General features: G+C 39.8%; 1 protein-coding gene across 18 annotated transcripts in view; it reads right to left on the bottom strand.

Annotated features, from left to right (window-relative positions):
• Positions 1–17,349, bottom strand: part of PDE4D (phosphodiesterase 4D) — a 1,672,581-nt gene that overhangs the window by 43,017 nt on the left and 1,612,215 nt on the right. For 17 of the 18 annotated variants that reach the window (XM_044932572.2, XM_044932573.2, XM_044932571.2 and 14 more), the window contains one exon: positions 13,136–13,248. In XM_044932572.2, coding sequence (XP_044788507.1) covers positions 13,136–13,248 — 113 coding nt within the window. Of the gene's footprint in view, positions 1–13,135; positions 13,249–13,334; positions 14,886–17,349 lie in introns of those variants that run through there. The other variant, XM_006064844.4, reaches the window with a different exon arrangement.

Genomic DNA, 17,349 nt, shown 5'->3' with positions numbered 1-17,349 from the left:
TGATTCCAGCTTGTGCTTCATCCAGCCCAGCATTTCACATGATGTACTCTGCATTTAAGTTAAATAATCAGGGTGACTGTATATAGCCTTGATGTACTCCTTTCCCAGTTTTGAACCAGTCTGTTGTTCCACGTCTGGCTCTAACTGTTGCTTCCTGTCCTGCATACAGGTTTTGCAGGAGGCAGATAAGGTGGTCTGGTATTCCCATTTCTTTAAGACTTTTCCACAGTTTGCTTTGATCCACACAGTCAAAGGCTTTAGCGTAGTCAATGACGCAAGTAGATGTTTTTCTGGAATTCCTGTGCTTTTTCTGATTCAACGGACGTTGCCAATTCGATCTCTGGTTCCTCTGCCTTTTCTAAATCCAGCTTGTACATCTGGAAGTTCTTGGTTCACATACTGTTGAAGCCTAGCTTGAAGGATTTTGAGCATTACCTTGCTAGCATGTAAAAATTAAGAAGCAAGCCTAAACAGTATCTTCCAGGAGAAAGTACACTAATCTTTCCTGATGTGTATTAAAGAAATAAGAATACCTCTAGTAAAAAACATTTCTTGAAGCCCAATTATCACTTACCCTTATAGAGAGCTAAGAAACCATAGTGAGAACATAAGATTAAGAAAACAAAGAGCAGAAATTCAACACGTATATCAAAGATCATTTTAGTTAGTTTCACTCTTATCAGAGTGTACTATTGAAACTGATTTTAAATATTCAAAACAAAGTGTAAGAGGACCAGTGATAACTGAAAAAAATAAGTAAATAAAGGGAAGGGGCAAGCTGGCAAATTTCTACCCAATACCTAATCTTAAAAAAATAAATAAAAGTTCAAGATTTTCTCTTAAGTCTATCTAAATTTTTATATACTGAACAAATTTACAGCTTTTTTCATCCTTTGCAGTCTTGAACCTCTTTTATTAAACAAGGGTTCCTTACAAATAGTGAAATGACACACAAATATTTAAAGCGCCCATGAAAGCGTTTCCACCTCTTTATTAAAAACTATTAAAGCCCATTCCTAAATTCTTGCAACAAAGTCATTATAGTTAAAGTTGCAGTTCATTATTTTTCTGAAGCTTGATAAAGAAACCTAGCAAGTATAGAATAGAATCTTTTTTTGTCAAAGAATATACCCTTTTTCTACAACTTGAACTTGATGTAAAGGCATAAACAACGAAAAGTCGCCTTACTAAGAAATGCTCTTTTCTTTGTAATTCTGTGTAGTTCAGTATAATTTATAATTCTTTAGACATACACATGATAATTTTATTTGTATATGATTCTTAAAAAAAATAATTTTCCACTGTAATGAAACAGCTGTTCTTTCTTTCTAATGTGTATGGACTGGAATGATCAGGTAGAATTAGGAGACTTAGCAAAAGGAAAATACTTTGATATATCCTCTCAAAATATTTTGGAGAGCATCATATAAGACGTCTTTATTCATATTTCAGTCTAAAACAAAGACAAAGAGACCAAAACACTGCTATGCCAACAATGGAAAGCAGCCTTAAAAATCAGCCAGTTATTTTTTGAAATGAAGAAGACAGACATCAGCCTGGACTTACTCCACGACATCAGCCTCATCTCTGCCTGGTTGCTATGGACACATCCCTGTCAGGCCTGTGCCTGCTACTCTCCAGGCCTGTTTATGACAGGCTGAGAAGTTTCCTATTATGGTGCCTATGTCTGCAAGCACACTGCTTGCCAGCAATAAACGCCAGAGGCTGCCACCATGGGGATTACAGTGCAGCAGACCAGAGAGGCTGCCGGGAACCCAACAGCCTGGGTTCCCAGCTGCCTGGGTAAATCTGCACAGTATACTCCCCAACAGGCAAAAACCCAACAAGCATACCCTTTCTTCTCAGGCTGGCAGGGATAGAATTCAGATGTGCGTGCACGCTAAGTCACTTCGGTCGTGTCCGACTCTTTGTGATCCCATGGACTGTAGCTCATCAGGCTTCTCTGTGCATGGGATTCTCCAGGCAAGGATACTGGAGTGGGTTGCCATTTTCTCCTCCAGGGGATCTTCCCAACCTAGGTATTGAACCCACATCTCTCACATCTCCTGCACTGGCAGGCAGGTTCTTTACCACTAGCACCATCTGGGAAGCCTAATATTCAAAGCCAGATATGTCATTTTTACTGGGAACAAACCTATAATAAGAATGTTATTGCTACAACAGATACAGAGAAGAGAGAATAGCTTAAGGCCATCACTATGACTTGTATGGCTTTTACCTGTATAGTATTAATACAAACTTTTAATTTAAATGAGATGAGGCTAAACTCACTATAAACTATGCTATAATTTCTGATGAGCATGATGGACTGAGATTTTTTATTGGGAAGTGATCAGGACTCTCAATAACAGAAAACCCACTTTCCTATAAGGCATCAACTAACAGGTACAGACTCTAAGGCTGTAATCCAAAGCGGAGAATGGCATTTACATTAACCAATGCCACACATACACTACGAATTTATATGACCAACTACAAAATAATACATTGACACTCACTAGGTTTGGGCTTAAAGCCATACAGAACTCATCAGTACTCCCAGTGGCTGGGTAGAAAACTCATTGGTTATATACTTGAAGAGTTAACTGAATCCATATGCTTATCAGAAACATGGCTTGTATTCTACTAACACATTCAAAGGAAAAGAAAAAATGTACCTCCCTCCTGCAATTTATGAAAACAAGCTGAGATAAAGACTGCGTACAAAACTGCAAACGACAGTGAACTACATAAGGAGTCAAGAAACTCTAATTACCCAGGTAGAGGTGGACGAGTTTGGGTCTCATTTTCCAACTGATATTAGGTAAGTCAGACAAACGATCACTTTCACCTCCTTTATTTCTTTATTTTTTATATTTATTTGGCTGTGCTGGGTCTCAGCTGCAGCATGCAGGGCCCAGTTCCCTGACCAGGAATCAAACCCGAGCCCCTTGCACCAGGAAAGGAGAGTCCTAGACACTGGACCACCAGGGAAGTCCCCACTTCTGCCTCTTTTAGTTCTAACACCTACGGCTTGAGTCTGAGATGAATAATACTAACTATGATGCTTTGAAATACTGACCATGCTAAATACTACCAAAACCATCAAAACACTAAGTGGAAGGCAGAAACAGAGTATTTTTACATTTTATTTCTATTAATTCCACTCAAGTGATAATTAGAAAAATTATGATAAATTTCTTCAATTATCTGAGTAAGTGTTCAGTAACTCCCTTGCAAAGACTCTGACAACCAGTAAAACTGAAGCTAAATAAAGGAAGAAGTTTTATCTTCTAAAGCTTTAGGGCTTAGATGAGTAAAAATAAACTTAGTCCTTGAGATTGATTAGTGATGATTCCTACAGTACTGAGAACCAAAACCATTTAATGGCGCTTTTCAAGAATCACCCCCAGAATACCATTCAGACAATTCACCCAATGTTTACTGAGCATCTGTCTAGCACAGCTTTGTGTCCCATGTAGTGGGGGCTGGAAAATGAATAAGGCTAACAACCGAATGTATCATGTGATGGGAAGAAAACAAAGAAAAATTATTGTACAGAGAGTTAACAGAACTAAAGTCCTACAGAAGATCAAAGGGAAAAGACATTATACTCAGTTAGGAGTGGCTAGGATGGGAGATAGGCTTCCTTGGTGGTTCAGATGGTAAAGAATCTTCCTGCAATACAGGAAACCCAGGCTCAACCCCTGGGTTGTGAAGATCCCCTGGAGAAGGGAATGGCAACCCACCCCAGTATTCTTGCCTAGAGAATCCCCTGGACAGAGGAGTCTGATGGGCTACATACAGTCCATGGGGTTGTAAAGAGGTGGACAAAACTAAGCGACTAACACTTTTTTTTTTCAGGATGGGAGATATGGGGAAAGATAGGACAGAAAGGACTTCATGCTGCTGCTGCTGTGAAGTCGCGTCAGTCGTGTCCGCCTCTGTGCAACCCCAGAGACGGCAGCCCACCAGGCTCCCCCATCCCTGGGATTCTCCAGGCAAGAACACTGGAGTGGGATGCCACTTCCTTCTCCAATGCATGAAAGTGAAAAGTGAAAGTGAAGTCGCTCAGTCGTGTCTGACTCTTAGCGACCCCATGGACTGCAGCCCACCAGGCTCCTCCATCCATGGGATTTTCCAGGCAAGAGTACTGGAGTGGGGTGCCATTGCCTTCTCTGGAAAGGACTTCATAGAGGAGATTAATATTCCAGACAGACCCTACAGGACGGTTTGTTTGATAACCCTTTTATTTCAGAAAAGTTCTTTTTTACAGAAAAACTGTGAAGGTAAGTACAGAGAGTTCCCATATGTCCCACACCCACTTTCTCCAATTACTAATATCTTACTATAGGGCACATTTGTCCTAATTACTAAACCAATAATGATACATTTTTATTAAAAAAAGTGCACACAGATTTCCATAGATTTCACTGAATATTCCTTTCTGTTCCAGGATTCCATCCAGGACCCATTACATTTAATCATCATGTCTCCTTCGGCTCCTTTGGGCTGTGACAGTTTCTCAGATTTTCCTTGTTTTTGATGACTTTCACATAGTCTCAAGAAGTTACTGGTCAGGTATTTTGTAGACTGTTCCTCAACTAAGAACTAGCTGATGTTCTTCTCGTGTTTAGAGTGGGGTTATATGATTTTTTGTAGGAAACACCAATGTTAGTACCATTTTCATCAGATCATATCAAGGGCATCAACTACAACTTGACTTATCAGAACTGCTGTCCGCTTTGATCACTGGGTGAGGAAGTGTGTATTTGTCAGGTTTTTCTACAGTACAGGTGCTGTTCCCTTTTTCCACATTGTGCTTTTTTGGAAGGAGGTCAGTATGCCCAGCCCACAGTTAAGCAGCGAGGAGTTACGCTTTTTCTCCTTGAGAGCAGAGTATCTACATAAATTATTTGGATGGTGGATTTGTGTCTTCTCCCTCATTTAATTATTTATTCAATAAATTGTATCAGTATGAACTCATGGATATTTGTTTTATACCCTGGGTTATCATCCCAGTTTCTCAATCAAGTAATTTCAGCTGGGAACTGGGAGCTTTTTCAGTTTGCTCTTGTGCCCCTTTGCCGTGCTCCCATCAACACTTCTTTGAGTACCTCCTTATTTTCTGGCACTACACATGCGCCAGCTTGACTTCCTGCACCAGTTCTAGAATCAGCTACTTCTCCGCAGAGTCCTGCTACCTTCTGCTGGAGAAGGGTATTAGAAACCAAGATGAGGCTGTTAGATGTGTTCAGTGCCCCTGGGGTGCCACTGCTTTAGGCTTTCTCAGCTGACAGAGCAAGGAAATGTTTGCATACACTAGATGGTTAAGCTGCTAAGACCCTAGAAAGCTATGTCCTGAATATATTATTCTTAACATTAAATATTAAAATAAGAAATTCTGTGACTGGGTTACTTTCAGTCTCATTCAGAGGAATGACAGGGTGCATCAATTTACGGAAAAAAAAATCACTGGATTATTATCCACTGTTTTAGGTATTTCTGCTAGAAAACAGCTTAGAGAGTTTTAGGTATTCTGAGATAAAACCCTCTGGCCATTTTGATGGGCTATACTATAAAATTACACAAAGAAACAGAAGGTAAACTCCACTGAAAAGTCACTGATAGAGAGAGGAGCAAATGAAACATTGCAATAGTCCTATGTGGTTCACAACATCATTAGGCCACCATTCTCTCTCAAAAGCTCACTGGAAGCTTAAGTATCAGGATCACAAACAAACACCTTCTCTAACCCTTAACCCACGAAAGAAGAAAAGATAGATGATATTCCTTTATAGAAGGATATAAAGGACTCAACATTACTAAGCACCCACTATGTTCCTGACTCTTGTCTAGATAACTCTTATCTTTCAATTCATGGAATCATCACAGCAACTATTTAACAGATGAGGAAACTGAATCATAAAAGGTAAATTGTCCCATTTAAATTTAGTAAAAGACAGAGACTGAATCTAACCATGGCAATCTGACTATGGGAGAGTGCTCTAAATCCAGAGACCATTCTGTCTGAAATCTGGCGTTTTCTCCTCTAGTAGGGAGATTTCATTAATGGCAGAGAAGAAAAACCAAGGTTGTTTAAAACAGACATATCTTTCTAACCAAAAACGACTCCCCAAATGGTTCTTACTGCCAATTTAGACTAGTATAACCAAAAGTATGCCTGTTGTCTGTAATGCAGTGTGGATGAAAACTTTCTCATTTTGTTACAAATTAATTTCAATGTACATTAAAAACAATTATAACTAGAACATCAAATCCATGATTTTATGTAATTCTTTGCTTAAGATGAGGCACTCTTGTGGACACTTACCTTTTAAAAATAAATACTTTAAATAAAAATATTTAACATACATAACATACATACATAACATAACATAGTTATGAATGTACACAGGAAGTCTGAGAACACTAACTCCAAATCTATTACAGAACAAAAGTCACATTTTTCTTTAAGAAATATTATGTTCTTATATTACAAGGAGTATTTGACATACAGCTTTTCTTAATCTCTCCTTTCCAATACAGTTGAGGGATAGAATAAATTACATGTAATTTATTGAGCACCCAGTATACACTATTCACCAAATTGAATTTTCTATATATCTGATGGTCATAACAATCTTTCAATTTTATTTTCCCCTTTTATTATATCCATTTAGAAATTAAGAAATTGAAATTCAGAGAAGCGAGGCATGTTGCTCAAAATACTAGGTAGAATGCAGCAGAGCTGGAATCTGAAACCAAGCCTTCCTGACAAAAAACATCTACGTCCTTTCTACTCTACAAAGTTGCCAGAAGCATTGGTGTATAACTTAGGAGAAATGTAAATGCCATTCATCCTCATCACACATAAAGTAGAGCAAAACAAGAACAAAAATCCCAGGACATTAATAACAACAACAACAACAAAATACTTCACTAAAGATGAAGTATTTTCCTAAGTGTAAAGGATAATAAAGTTAACACCATTGCAGTTGGTAATCCAATTTAACTAATTTCACAATGAACAAAGCAGAAATGTTTGTTGTTTAAGCAAATACGAAGGCTCACTACTCATCTCAGTCCTTGTTAGAGTAAACCAAAGAAAATGCTTTCTTAAAATGTCTTTTAAAACTAATGTGAGTATCAAAATGCAGGCAAGGCTACCCCTCTCTCTACTTCCCAGAAAGATCTCAGACTAATAGTGTCAATTCAACTATCACCACTAGTCAGCCACAGTATTACAACCCGGTAGAGAAAGCTATGCTGTCACAAAATAAAGCCAAGCTATTTGCAGTTTTAAAGTATTGATCTCTTTCTGGAAAAAGAGAAAATCATATTTTATATAATATTGTATGGATTTAGTGGAAATCATTATGGGTGTTTCATATCTGCCATAATTATGTGTATCTTAAGGAATAGCTACAATCTATGATTATCACATAGTCACAGAGACAGCTATTTCTGTCAATATCACAGGAATCTTTTAAAATTGAGTAAAAACATTATTATCCTTGCTATTTAGGGGCAAATGTGCTTAATCTGGACTTCCCAGGTGGCACAAGAGATGTGGGTTTGATTCCTGCAACCCACTCCAGAATTCTTCCCTGAGAAATCCCACGGACAAGGGAAGCTGGCGGGCATGGGGTTGCAAAGAGCTGGACACAACTGAGCATGCAACCTTCTTCAACATGCTTAAACTATTCATATATTGGGAAAAGCACTATTTTATTTTGGCCAAGCCCTACATTTTGAAATTAAAAAAAAAAAAAGGACATAGTTCATAACACTCTGAGACAGAAGTTACCACTATCCTATAATTAAATCAAAATTTTAATGACCGAAAGCAATTCTCAAGGAACAACTACTTTATTGAGTCACAAAATTAAAAGTTTTTGATAATTAATTATTTTAAGGATATTAAGCTTACTGCCATTAAATACCAATATAGGAGCCAAGTTGATGACAAAAGAGATAAATTAAGATTTACAGTAATCCTTACTGCTTTAAAGTTAAAGTTAAGGGGTTAAAATTAAGGGCTTTACTATTTAATTAAACATAAAAATATCTGGTAAAAAGTGCTTCCCTTCTATTATTACTTAAAAGCAAATAAAGTATTTTTTTAAACAGTGAACATAAAACAACCACTTCCAATTCTTCATGTTAACTTTAAGGCTCTATATGTAAACTACATAAATCTTGGCCAAATCTACTTTTATAAAGTAGATGAAAAAGCAGTGAGCAAACTTAAAGCATCAGTAAGTTGAGTATCTTTATTTATGAGTGATATTTTCTTTTCTAAAAATTTAGAGTTTTCCTTTAAGTATGTTGATTAACTCTTAACTCTTACCTGACTATGTCAATAAGTTTTTAATATTTTAAAGAAAATTACTGTTATTTGCTCTTTGCTCTTCACAAACTTAAAACGCCTTTTCCAACTTTTTGCTTTCTTCTCAACAAAATTAAGCATTTATATCTTTCCTGAGCCATCTTATACTTATGCTGAAAAATCTTAAGATTTAGCCATTTCTTGCGAACATTCTATAGTATTCATTCCAGCATCACTTTTGCCAGAAGAAAATACATCAGCAATCACAGAAAGCTATAGTATACATTACTTATGCATTGACTATTAAAAATCAGCAGGGGGAGTAGACAGCAAAAATACTAGGAAAAAGCATCCCAGAAAAGCAATTTAATTTGTAGGCAACAGAAACATGATAGAGATCTTTGTTAAAACCAGACAAAATAAATTCCATAAAGAAGTCATATCCACATTTGCAAAGCTGGCCTACATATGCCTGAAACGAAAAACAACAACAAAAATCCTTAAGTCTTTTAGAAGGACACCTGAATCGTAACTTCAAAACAGACTTTCAGTTTGAAGCATTGTGCGTGTGTGTGTGTGTGTGTGTGTGTGTTTCTTTCTGACTCTTTGCGACCCCATGGACTATAATCTGCCAGGCTTCTGTGTCTATGGAATTTTCCAGGCACAAATACTGGAGTGGGTTGCCATTTCTTACTCCAGGGGATGTTCCCCACCCAGGGATGGAGTCCACATCTCCTGCATTTAGCAGGTGGATTCTTTACCACTGAGCCACCAGGGAAGCCCCTTGAAGTATACGGGCTTCAAGCAAGTAGGTTCCAGTAACTAACGCCAAGCCTCAGAACTGCCCCAAATTTAGAGAAGAGGACCAATTCATTTTTATAGTGATATATTTGGTGGTGTCGGGGGGGCGTTTAAGATGATTTTATTTTCCCCTTCAAATCTCACCGCACTTATATTGAAGGTCTGGTGAAATGTGCATTGTTAGGTCACAAGAGGATATAGTTCCGTAGCGTAACCTTTGATGCTTAGATTCCTGGCCTACCCTCCTCACAGCCTTAATTTACTTTCCATGAGAAAAAGGTAACCAAAAATACTGTGAAACTATTTGGCCTTTGTTAAAAAAGTCTTAAAGTTACTTTAGCTTTGCAAAATATTTACAAAGGATGGAAATGTACCTACCAATCCCACATCATGTTTAATATTTTCTAAAAATTAATAAGTGCTGTATTTTCATTTTTCAAATAAAATAGGAAAAATATTTAGCTCTTCTGTTTCCAATTCTGTAGCTGAAATTTAAGAAAAGATTAAGCTTTTAATTAGAACTTCAAAATGTTTATGCCTATATTATGCTAAAGAAAGTATAAACACTTTTTTGTAATATAGAAATGTGTGCTATAGACAGAACTGGATTATAAAAATTAAGAACTGGATTATAAAAACTGTGAAACTTAAAATACCAAGCATAGATTACAACTGAATGGTTAAAAAAAAAAAATTCAACCAAGTACACAATGAATCAAGTTGAACCTAAACCTTCAATAATACTAATAACAACAGGCATAGTACATGTCAGACATTATTAGCTAGCTATTTTATACATATTTTTTCGAACTCTGACCTTTCAAAACAAGTATCATTGTGCTCATCTTATGCTAAGGAAACCAGCTAAAAATGTTTGTCATTTCTCTAACATAACTCAGGTTGTAAGGAATAAAACTGTGATTCAACTTCCAGATCTGTCTGCCACCAAAGCTTTGAGACATCACCAAAACCTCTCTTAACTCAAGGAAATCTGTACAAATCTCAGGCAGATTAATGTGCTTATGAGAGTAAACGCTGTCAATTTAACCACTCAAATTAAATGCCATCTGGAGTATCTCACCCCTATTTGGTACAAGTATCCTACACATATTATAGCCAACTTTGGCATTGGCCAAGAACTCCATAATTTTCCTGTCTCAACACTATCGATAAGCATTACACACATTATAATCCCAATCCGGAAATACATCTAGTTGCTTCTGAAGCATCCCTTAAAAACTGCTAATAGTTCAGATTCCTTCTGTTCAGATTTTTTAAAATAAGAATCCATTAACCCAATTTGTTAAATGAGTCTGATGAATCAATTTCCTCCTTCCTCACACCCAAATCCACTTTCATAGTAAATATTTTCTCCAAATAATCACTTAAAAATAGTGATTTCTTACTAGTATTTTATTGTGTTATTTTAATCAATTAGGGCACTTTTTTTAAAGCCTCAAAAAGAGAAGAAAACAAAGAAAAATATTATGACTTTTCAAAGACAACACTGGTTGGTTCAAATAAGTACATGTAGAAAGAAAGGATGATAATAAGACTAGTAACCGAAAGCAATGTTTCAGACTTATTCATTCACACTCAAGAGATACTCGACAACCTAGTGGACGTGTGATGCAAGTTGTCACATTTCCAGTTCAGACTTAGACTTGGTATCACTCCTGGGGACCTTTAGATCAGCTGCTCCAACTCAGTTTACAGCTCATGTGGATGTGACTTATTCGTGCCCTTGTTACCAGGCTGAAGGATAACTTTACAACCTTTACCAAGAGCTTTTTCTTTCTATGCTAATCCGTTTTCATCTATAAAAAGTCACAAGAGCTTAGCACTTATTTAGAAATGAATGAGTTAAGGAAAAAAAAAAAGATGAATGGCTTAGACATGAAAAGTTTAATCAACAGCTTCAGCTGAGTTGAATTTTTTTAATGTTAAAAATAAGATCATGTCAATACAAGACTTAAACACAGCTAGAATGACTGCATTTTGAAATAAGCTCACCTCCTACATTAAATCTGTAAATTAACTCAAAGTCTACTTGAGGGGCCTTCACAATAAAAAAAAAAGAGAAAAGAAAAAAATCCTTGCCTTACTTGGTGCCTTTAAAAGAAAAAAAAAATCATTTTGACCTCAAATTTTACTTTTTCATTTTAAAGTACAGATAAATTAATTACTTGTCAACTGAAGTCACTTACATGATTAGATTTCATGTTCATTTTTAAATTCAAACAGAGGTCTCATCATTAAGAGTATAGATTTTGGGGGAAAGTAATTACAGCTGCTGAGGTTCATTGCGCTGAAAAAGCACAGTCAAATCATCTTGAAAATATAAGCAAAGGCTTGAGCATCTTTTGGTGTCTTCTGGCTTCTCCTTTCACTACACAGAATTAACCAGGCAAGAGAATAAGAACTCAGGCCCATTACACAATGGTCCCATTCAGCCTTCAGGACACGAGATCCTTAGCATATGTCAACTGCCATTATGAACCAAATTATGAAAGAACAACCTATATATTATAAAATGAATCAATGAACTAAGAATTTATTAGCTAGATGAGAACAATGGCCCCTGATGCCAAGGCAGAGAGTAAGAGTAATAACCTGTCATTTTGATGAGGAATCACACCAAATTTAGAAATGAGGCTTAAATGACCAAAAAAAAAAAAAAAAAAAAAGCAGATTTGATCATTGGTGTGCTTACGGGTAGGTCAGTGTGCCTACGGGTAGGTTAGTGCCTATAGATAGTGACTGGGGAGTCCTTTTTATTTTGTTTATCTGAAGCTAAACTTTCAGTTAAAAATCCTGCTGTCTATGTAAGCGCTGTCAAGAGATAAGACAATCAAGCAGGTGATACGCTATAGTTTTTGAAACTACATGAGAGAAAAACAGGTGGGATGAAAACTATAGTCAACTAAAAAAAAAAAGCATAGCTCTTTGAAATATATGTGCATGTAGATAGCAGTAAAATGGCATAACTTTCCCAACCTTGCAAATAGGTGGGCCAAAATATTTAAATATTTTTAAGGGGCAATTGTTATTAATTGCCACATGAAGTTATTAGTCCTTACTGGCTAAATCCTTCAGGCATCTGCATCCAACAGGCCCATGCCTCCCAGCCCCTGAGCCAAACAATCATTAAAAACATAGATAATCCCAATTATTTCCTTACATAACTAAAGATTAAAAAAATAATAATAATAGGAACTCCAAAAAAAATACACCAAAATGGACAACACTGTACCTTGATTTAAGGCTGTAGCAGGTGGAAGGTTGCTTCTCAGTCCCCTGAACTCCACCATCCACCAAGACCAGCACCTTGGCATATACGGCACAAATGCCCCCATTGAATCATCTCTGTAAATAACCTCAGAAAACTGGACTCTCCCTCCAAGATCTACAGTAACAATGACAGTGACCATAACCTTAACTTTGATGTCCCCTGTGGACACATACGACCAAGCGAAACTACAAAGGCTCAGTTCTTACAGGGTACCCTGACCCTGACACTTAGATAAATGTGAGTTAAGGTTCCAAGTTCACTGAACTCTTCTGAGTGTGAGTGCGGTAGGTGGTGACATTCAAGGTATTGCATTGACCTCCAGCAACTCTTACTTCCCACTGAGACACCGAAGAATACCCTAAAACATGGATTGCCAGTAGACAGGATTTCGTTTCTGCTGCAAGGGCAAAGTGTCACCGAGAAGTACCCCTCCAAACACACACACACACACACACAAACCCGTGAGCGCTGTGTCTTGCGGGTATTGCAATCAAAACTATATCAAAGTTGCTTTTGTAAAATGTTTAATTTCTCCAGAGTGAATGGATGAGAGAGGGAGGGCACAGACAGCACCAGAAATCTTCCAAAGGAGCCAAAATGCAATGTGTGACAAACCTCTGTATATTTCCCGGGGCCACGGGGACTGGTGGCTTCACCAGCGTGGGAATCAGCAGCCTAGGGGACTCGGTGAGAACCGAGCCGGGGCTTACCTTATTGGAGGCCATCTCACTGACGGAGTGCCTGGTCTGTAGGGTCTCTAGCTGGTCCAGACACCAGTCCAGCTCCTCCAGGGTCTCGCTGGCCAGTTTCTGGTAGGCCTCCTCTGCGAAGAGATAGGGAAAGGGGGACTCAGTTCTCAAGCGCTTCACGGGGCCGCCGGCGAGTTCAAAGGGAGCCATCCTGCCGTACCCCGCCATGCTCGGATGCCCGGTGCCCGCACATGAGGGCTGCTTCTTCATATTGCCGAGCCGGGCACCGCGAGAGGGGCCGGGGCTCTGCTAGCGGGGCGGCGAGCCTCGGGTACGCACGCCCTCTCCAGCTTGGCGTCTCCGTTCGGCGTCCTGGGAGGGCGCGCCAAGTGCGCCAAGCCAACTTTTACATGGACCAGAACCCCCACGATGCGACTTTGAAGAAGTCCTGGTGCCGGAGGATGGCGAAGGGGGGTGGCGCGCGCGCCCAGGAGCCCGCCCAGCGGAGGGAGCGTCTGGTCCCCGGCGCGATCTGCTCGGCGACCGGCCCCGAGCCGCGGCCCCGCGCCCGCCCCTCCTGCAGAGCCTTCACTCAAAGCGAATGAATCAGCCGCGGCCGGCTGCGCGGCCACCACGTTTCCTGTTTTCTTTCTCAACTCCTCCGGCGGCGGGCGCAGCGCGGCTCCATCGCCGCAGCTTTCCGGGAACACTCCCCCTCGCGCCCCCCACGGCCCTCGGCGCAGCCCGGCCCCTCCTCGACTCCACGCCTAGATCGCCCGGGGCCACGGCCCGCCCGGGCCCTTTGTCGCCCCGCCGCTTCGCCGCCGCATCACCCCGCGCGGTCCCGCGCTGCTAGCTCCGAGGAGCGGGCGTGAGCGTGTGTTTCCGTGGGGCTGCCGGGGACCCGTGCGACGGGAGCGGCGGAAAACCCGGCGTGGAGAACCCGCCACCAGCTCGCCCGCCGCCTAGGGTCGCGCCCGCGCGCGCGCGGCCGCGAACCTGGCCCGCGGGGACCCCGCACGCCCAGCCGAGCTCAGCCCGTCCAGGTCGCCCCGAACCTCCGCGTCTCCACCATCCTGCAAGTTTTCCCTGGAGAACCCGACGGGTCGTACAAGCTGGGTTATTTAGGACGCGAGCAATCAGTTTCCGTGGGTTTGGATTTTAGGCTTTCTGAGAGTTTAGGATTTACCTACTTGAAGAGGACAGGGTGGTTGTGGGACTTAGAAGTATTTGTATTAAGACCAGGCTGAGTTCCCAACCCAGCCCTTACGTCTAAATTTTGGGGTGGACATAAAAACATACAATGTTATGAGCCAGCACTCCTTAGAATTCACAGATCTTACAATATGCTGTATTTTCACATTCAGAATTGTCTGAGTTATCTTCAACGGCAGTGTGAATGCACCACGCCTTATGGGCAATTTACAATGTATGCTTACGGGCATAGGCAATTTATGCCTATGTTGCTTCTTTCGTCAGACGAACTGCAAATCAGGGACAAGGGTGGTATTGCGATGCCAAGGGGAAGAGTCTGAAAGAGTGTTTCTACCTACCATGCACAGAATAAAGTACAAACTTGAGAAAAGACTACATTCAAAGACATCGTATGGAAGCAGGTTCTATTCACAAAAACTGACCCTGGGGGAGCTCTACCGTAAGAGATCGATTGCAGAGAACTTCACTCTATTAGCCTGCAGATAAGCAAACCTTTCAGAGCAGGAAAATGTCCAGACTCCCAGGAAGAGTCCATCTTATGAAACTTCTGTTATTGTCAATTAGAAAGCATAATCTGAAAAGCTTATATGCAGTTGGGGTAAGCATTTTTCTTGGTCTTCAAATCTACAGGTATTGGAGGAGAAGAAATTCTGCCCTTGAAATTTGGACTCCACTTGCCTTGAAATTTGGTCAGTGGCACAACAAAAAATGTCATGGACTGAATCTCAGGCTCCTGGGATTTTCCAGATAGGTTTTTATATAAAATTTTTAAAAGTTAAAATAACTTTCAAAGTATTTGTTACATGGGCCACGTGGCTAATTGTTATCAAGGATTCTTGAACTGTTGGCTATTCACTTTGAGAACTCTAGGTTAAAAACTGCCTCTTTATTCCACTTAAAAAAATTTTTTTTTTCTGCACCAATCTCTGTAAATATTTCTTTAGGTGAACCAACACCTACCTAACCTTGCCAGGTGAATTAAAGTGTAAGATTGGAGCTTTTCCCCCAACAAAAGGAAAAACCTTAAACATAATCTTAAATCACAAGTATAAAGTATTTTGTCTGTACAGCCTTTCCTTGATTAAGTATATAAAAATATAACATGTTTGTTATAAAATCTGAAACATTACACAAAGATGGAATGCAGAAAGTTCCTTGTAATCCCATACCCTAAAGATCACAAGCAATCATTAAACCTATGGCCATAACACATTTTCATTTTACTTAATATCTTCCATATGTAACTATAGCATAACCTAGTTGTGATGGTAGTACATGCACTATGTGATTTTATTTTGGATTTTTCTTTCCTCTGAGGTATAAAATAAGGATGTAGGAATTTTAAGAGGAAATTAACTTATTTCAGTTGATTTGGGCCATCCACAGTTAGCACATCCAGTGCATTAAAGATGTATAACCATTGTGTCTAGGATTTGTTCACAGCCATCTTTCCAGTCACTGATTATATCCGGAAGCCAGGAATCCCCTCTCCCCATCTCAAAGACTTGTGTTTTGTTTCTCTCCCCTGCTTTCCAACTTTTCCAAAGTCTGAGCCCCAGGGGACCTCCCCATCTCCCTTCCCATCATCACCAACTTCTCAAAGCTTTTCAGAAATATGGGCCTTTGACCTAGCGGGATGTGGTTCCATGTGTTACACTTTAGTGTTCAATTTTTAATCCTAAGAGTAGAAAAGTAATTCACCAAAGTTTCCGTGCATCAAGACATTATGCACTCAAATAACCAGACTTACTCTTAAGAAGGCAGTACAGTGACAAGAGGGACAGCTTGTTTCAGAAGATCTACTTTATGTCCCAATCATAGATTAGCCCCTCTGACAATCAGCATTTGAGCACAATAAAAATGTGGTCTGTGTACGTATTTTAAGTTCTAACTACCTTTGCATGCACTGTATAAGTCTGGAGAATGAAAAAAGAAAAAAAAATGACCAGAGCACATCTATATACCAATTAAGAAAATAATGACTAACAACAAAAAAAGTTTGTTCTATAAAATTGTTGCTCAAATAAAAAATTACTGTTAAAACAAGAAGAATTACTGTTGATATTAGCACAGAGCTGAGAATACTACTTTTCCCAAATCCCTAGGTTTATAGGCAATATGGCTAGCCAGAGTTGCTCAGGATCAGTGTTAAAGCTGAACTTTTAGGAATTTTAACCCCAAGTGTTGTAAGACATTGAGTAACTGACCTTCTCATCCCCACTAAAAAAGCCTCAATGTGGAGTTTCCTGGTATCCTCCAGGAAACTGAGTCACCAAACAACACACCTAAACGTCACCAATAGCTCTCAGGATGAAAACAGTGTGAGCTAGTTTAATGTGGGGTTTTACCAAGAACACACACTGCATTCATTAATAAAATACTTCTCTCCCCAGAGAGTAGCCATCACCGTGGCACTACTTGAAAATACATGAAAACTCTTATTTCCCTGTCTAAAGTCTAAGTGAAGGACCTACAGGGAGAAACTGCCTAAGCAACAACTCTTGGCCAGATTCCACAAAAGCCAGGCGAGGGCTCTGGAACAGCAACTGAGAAATAACTTGAGCCTTTGGAAGTCCCCTCCTACAGCAGCATTGGTTTCCTTCAAGGCCCCCTTGAACTATGTAACACCCATGTTTCTGTTCAGGATCTTCTGCGAACAAACAGTCCTCAATTCTTGCAGGCCAGCACTTGGCTTCCGTCACTGTGATGCGATCAAGGGTTCCCCTGACACACAGCCTGAACCAGTGCCAGGAGCTCCAGGAGAAGATGCTGAAGCAGCAGCTTCCTTTTGAAAAGGATAAAAAAAAAAGTAATCGCCTCAGAGCCACAGCGGTGAGCTGGAGGTTGAGGTCGTTTTCCTGTGACATGTTCAGTCACTTACTTTTACCCACAAGTCACAGGGATATTGACCATTGAGGTAAAAGGATCCATTCTGCGTACTGTGTGACTCTGCAGATGTCAGTTTCTCTGCCAACTCTTGACTGATTAAAGGTCTGCATAAATTTGTCATAACTCCTAGA

This window comes from Bubalus bubalis, chromosome 19 (assembly GCF_019923935.1).
Source record: "Bubalus bubalis isolate 160015118507 breed Murrah chromosome 19, NDDB_SH_1, whole genome shotgun sequence".
In the NCBI taxonomy this organism is placed as follows: Eukaryota; Metazoa; Chordata; class Mammalia; order Artiodactyla; family Bovidae; genus Bubalus; species Bubalus bubalis.
The sequence above is the reverse complement of the archived record's forward strand: the minus strand, read 5'-3'. Positions and strand labels throughout refer to the sequence as shown.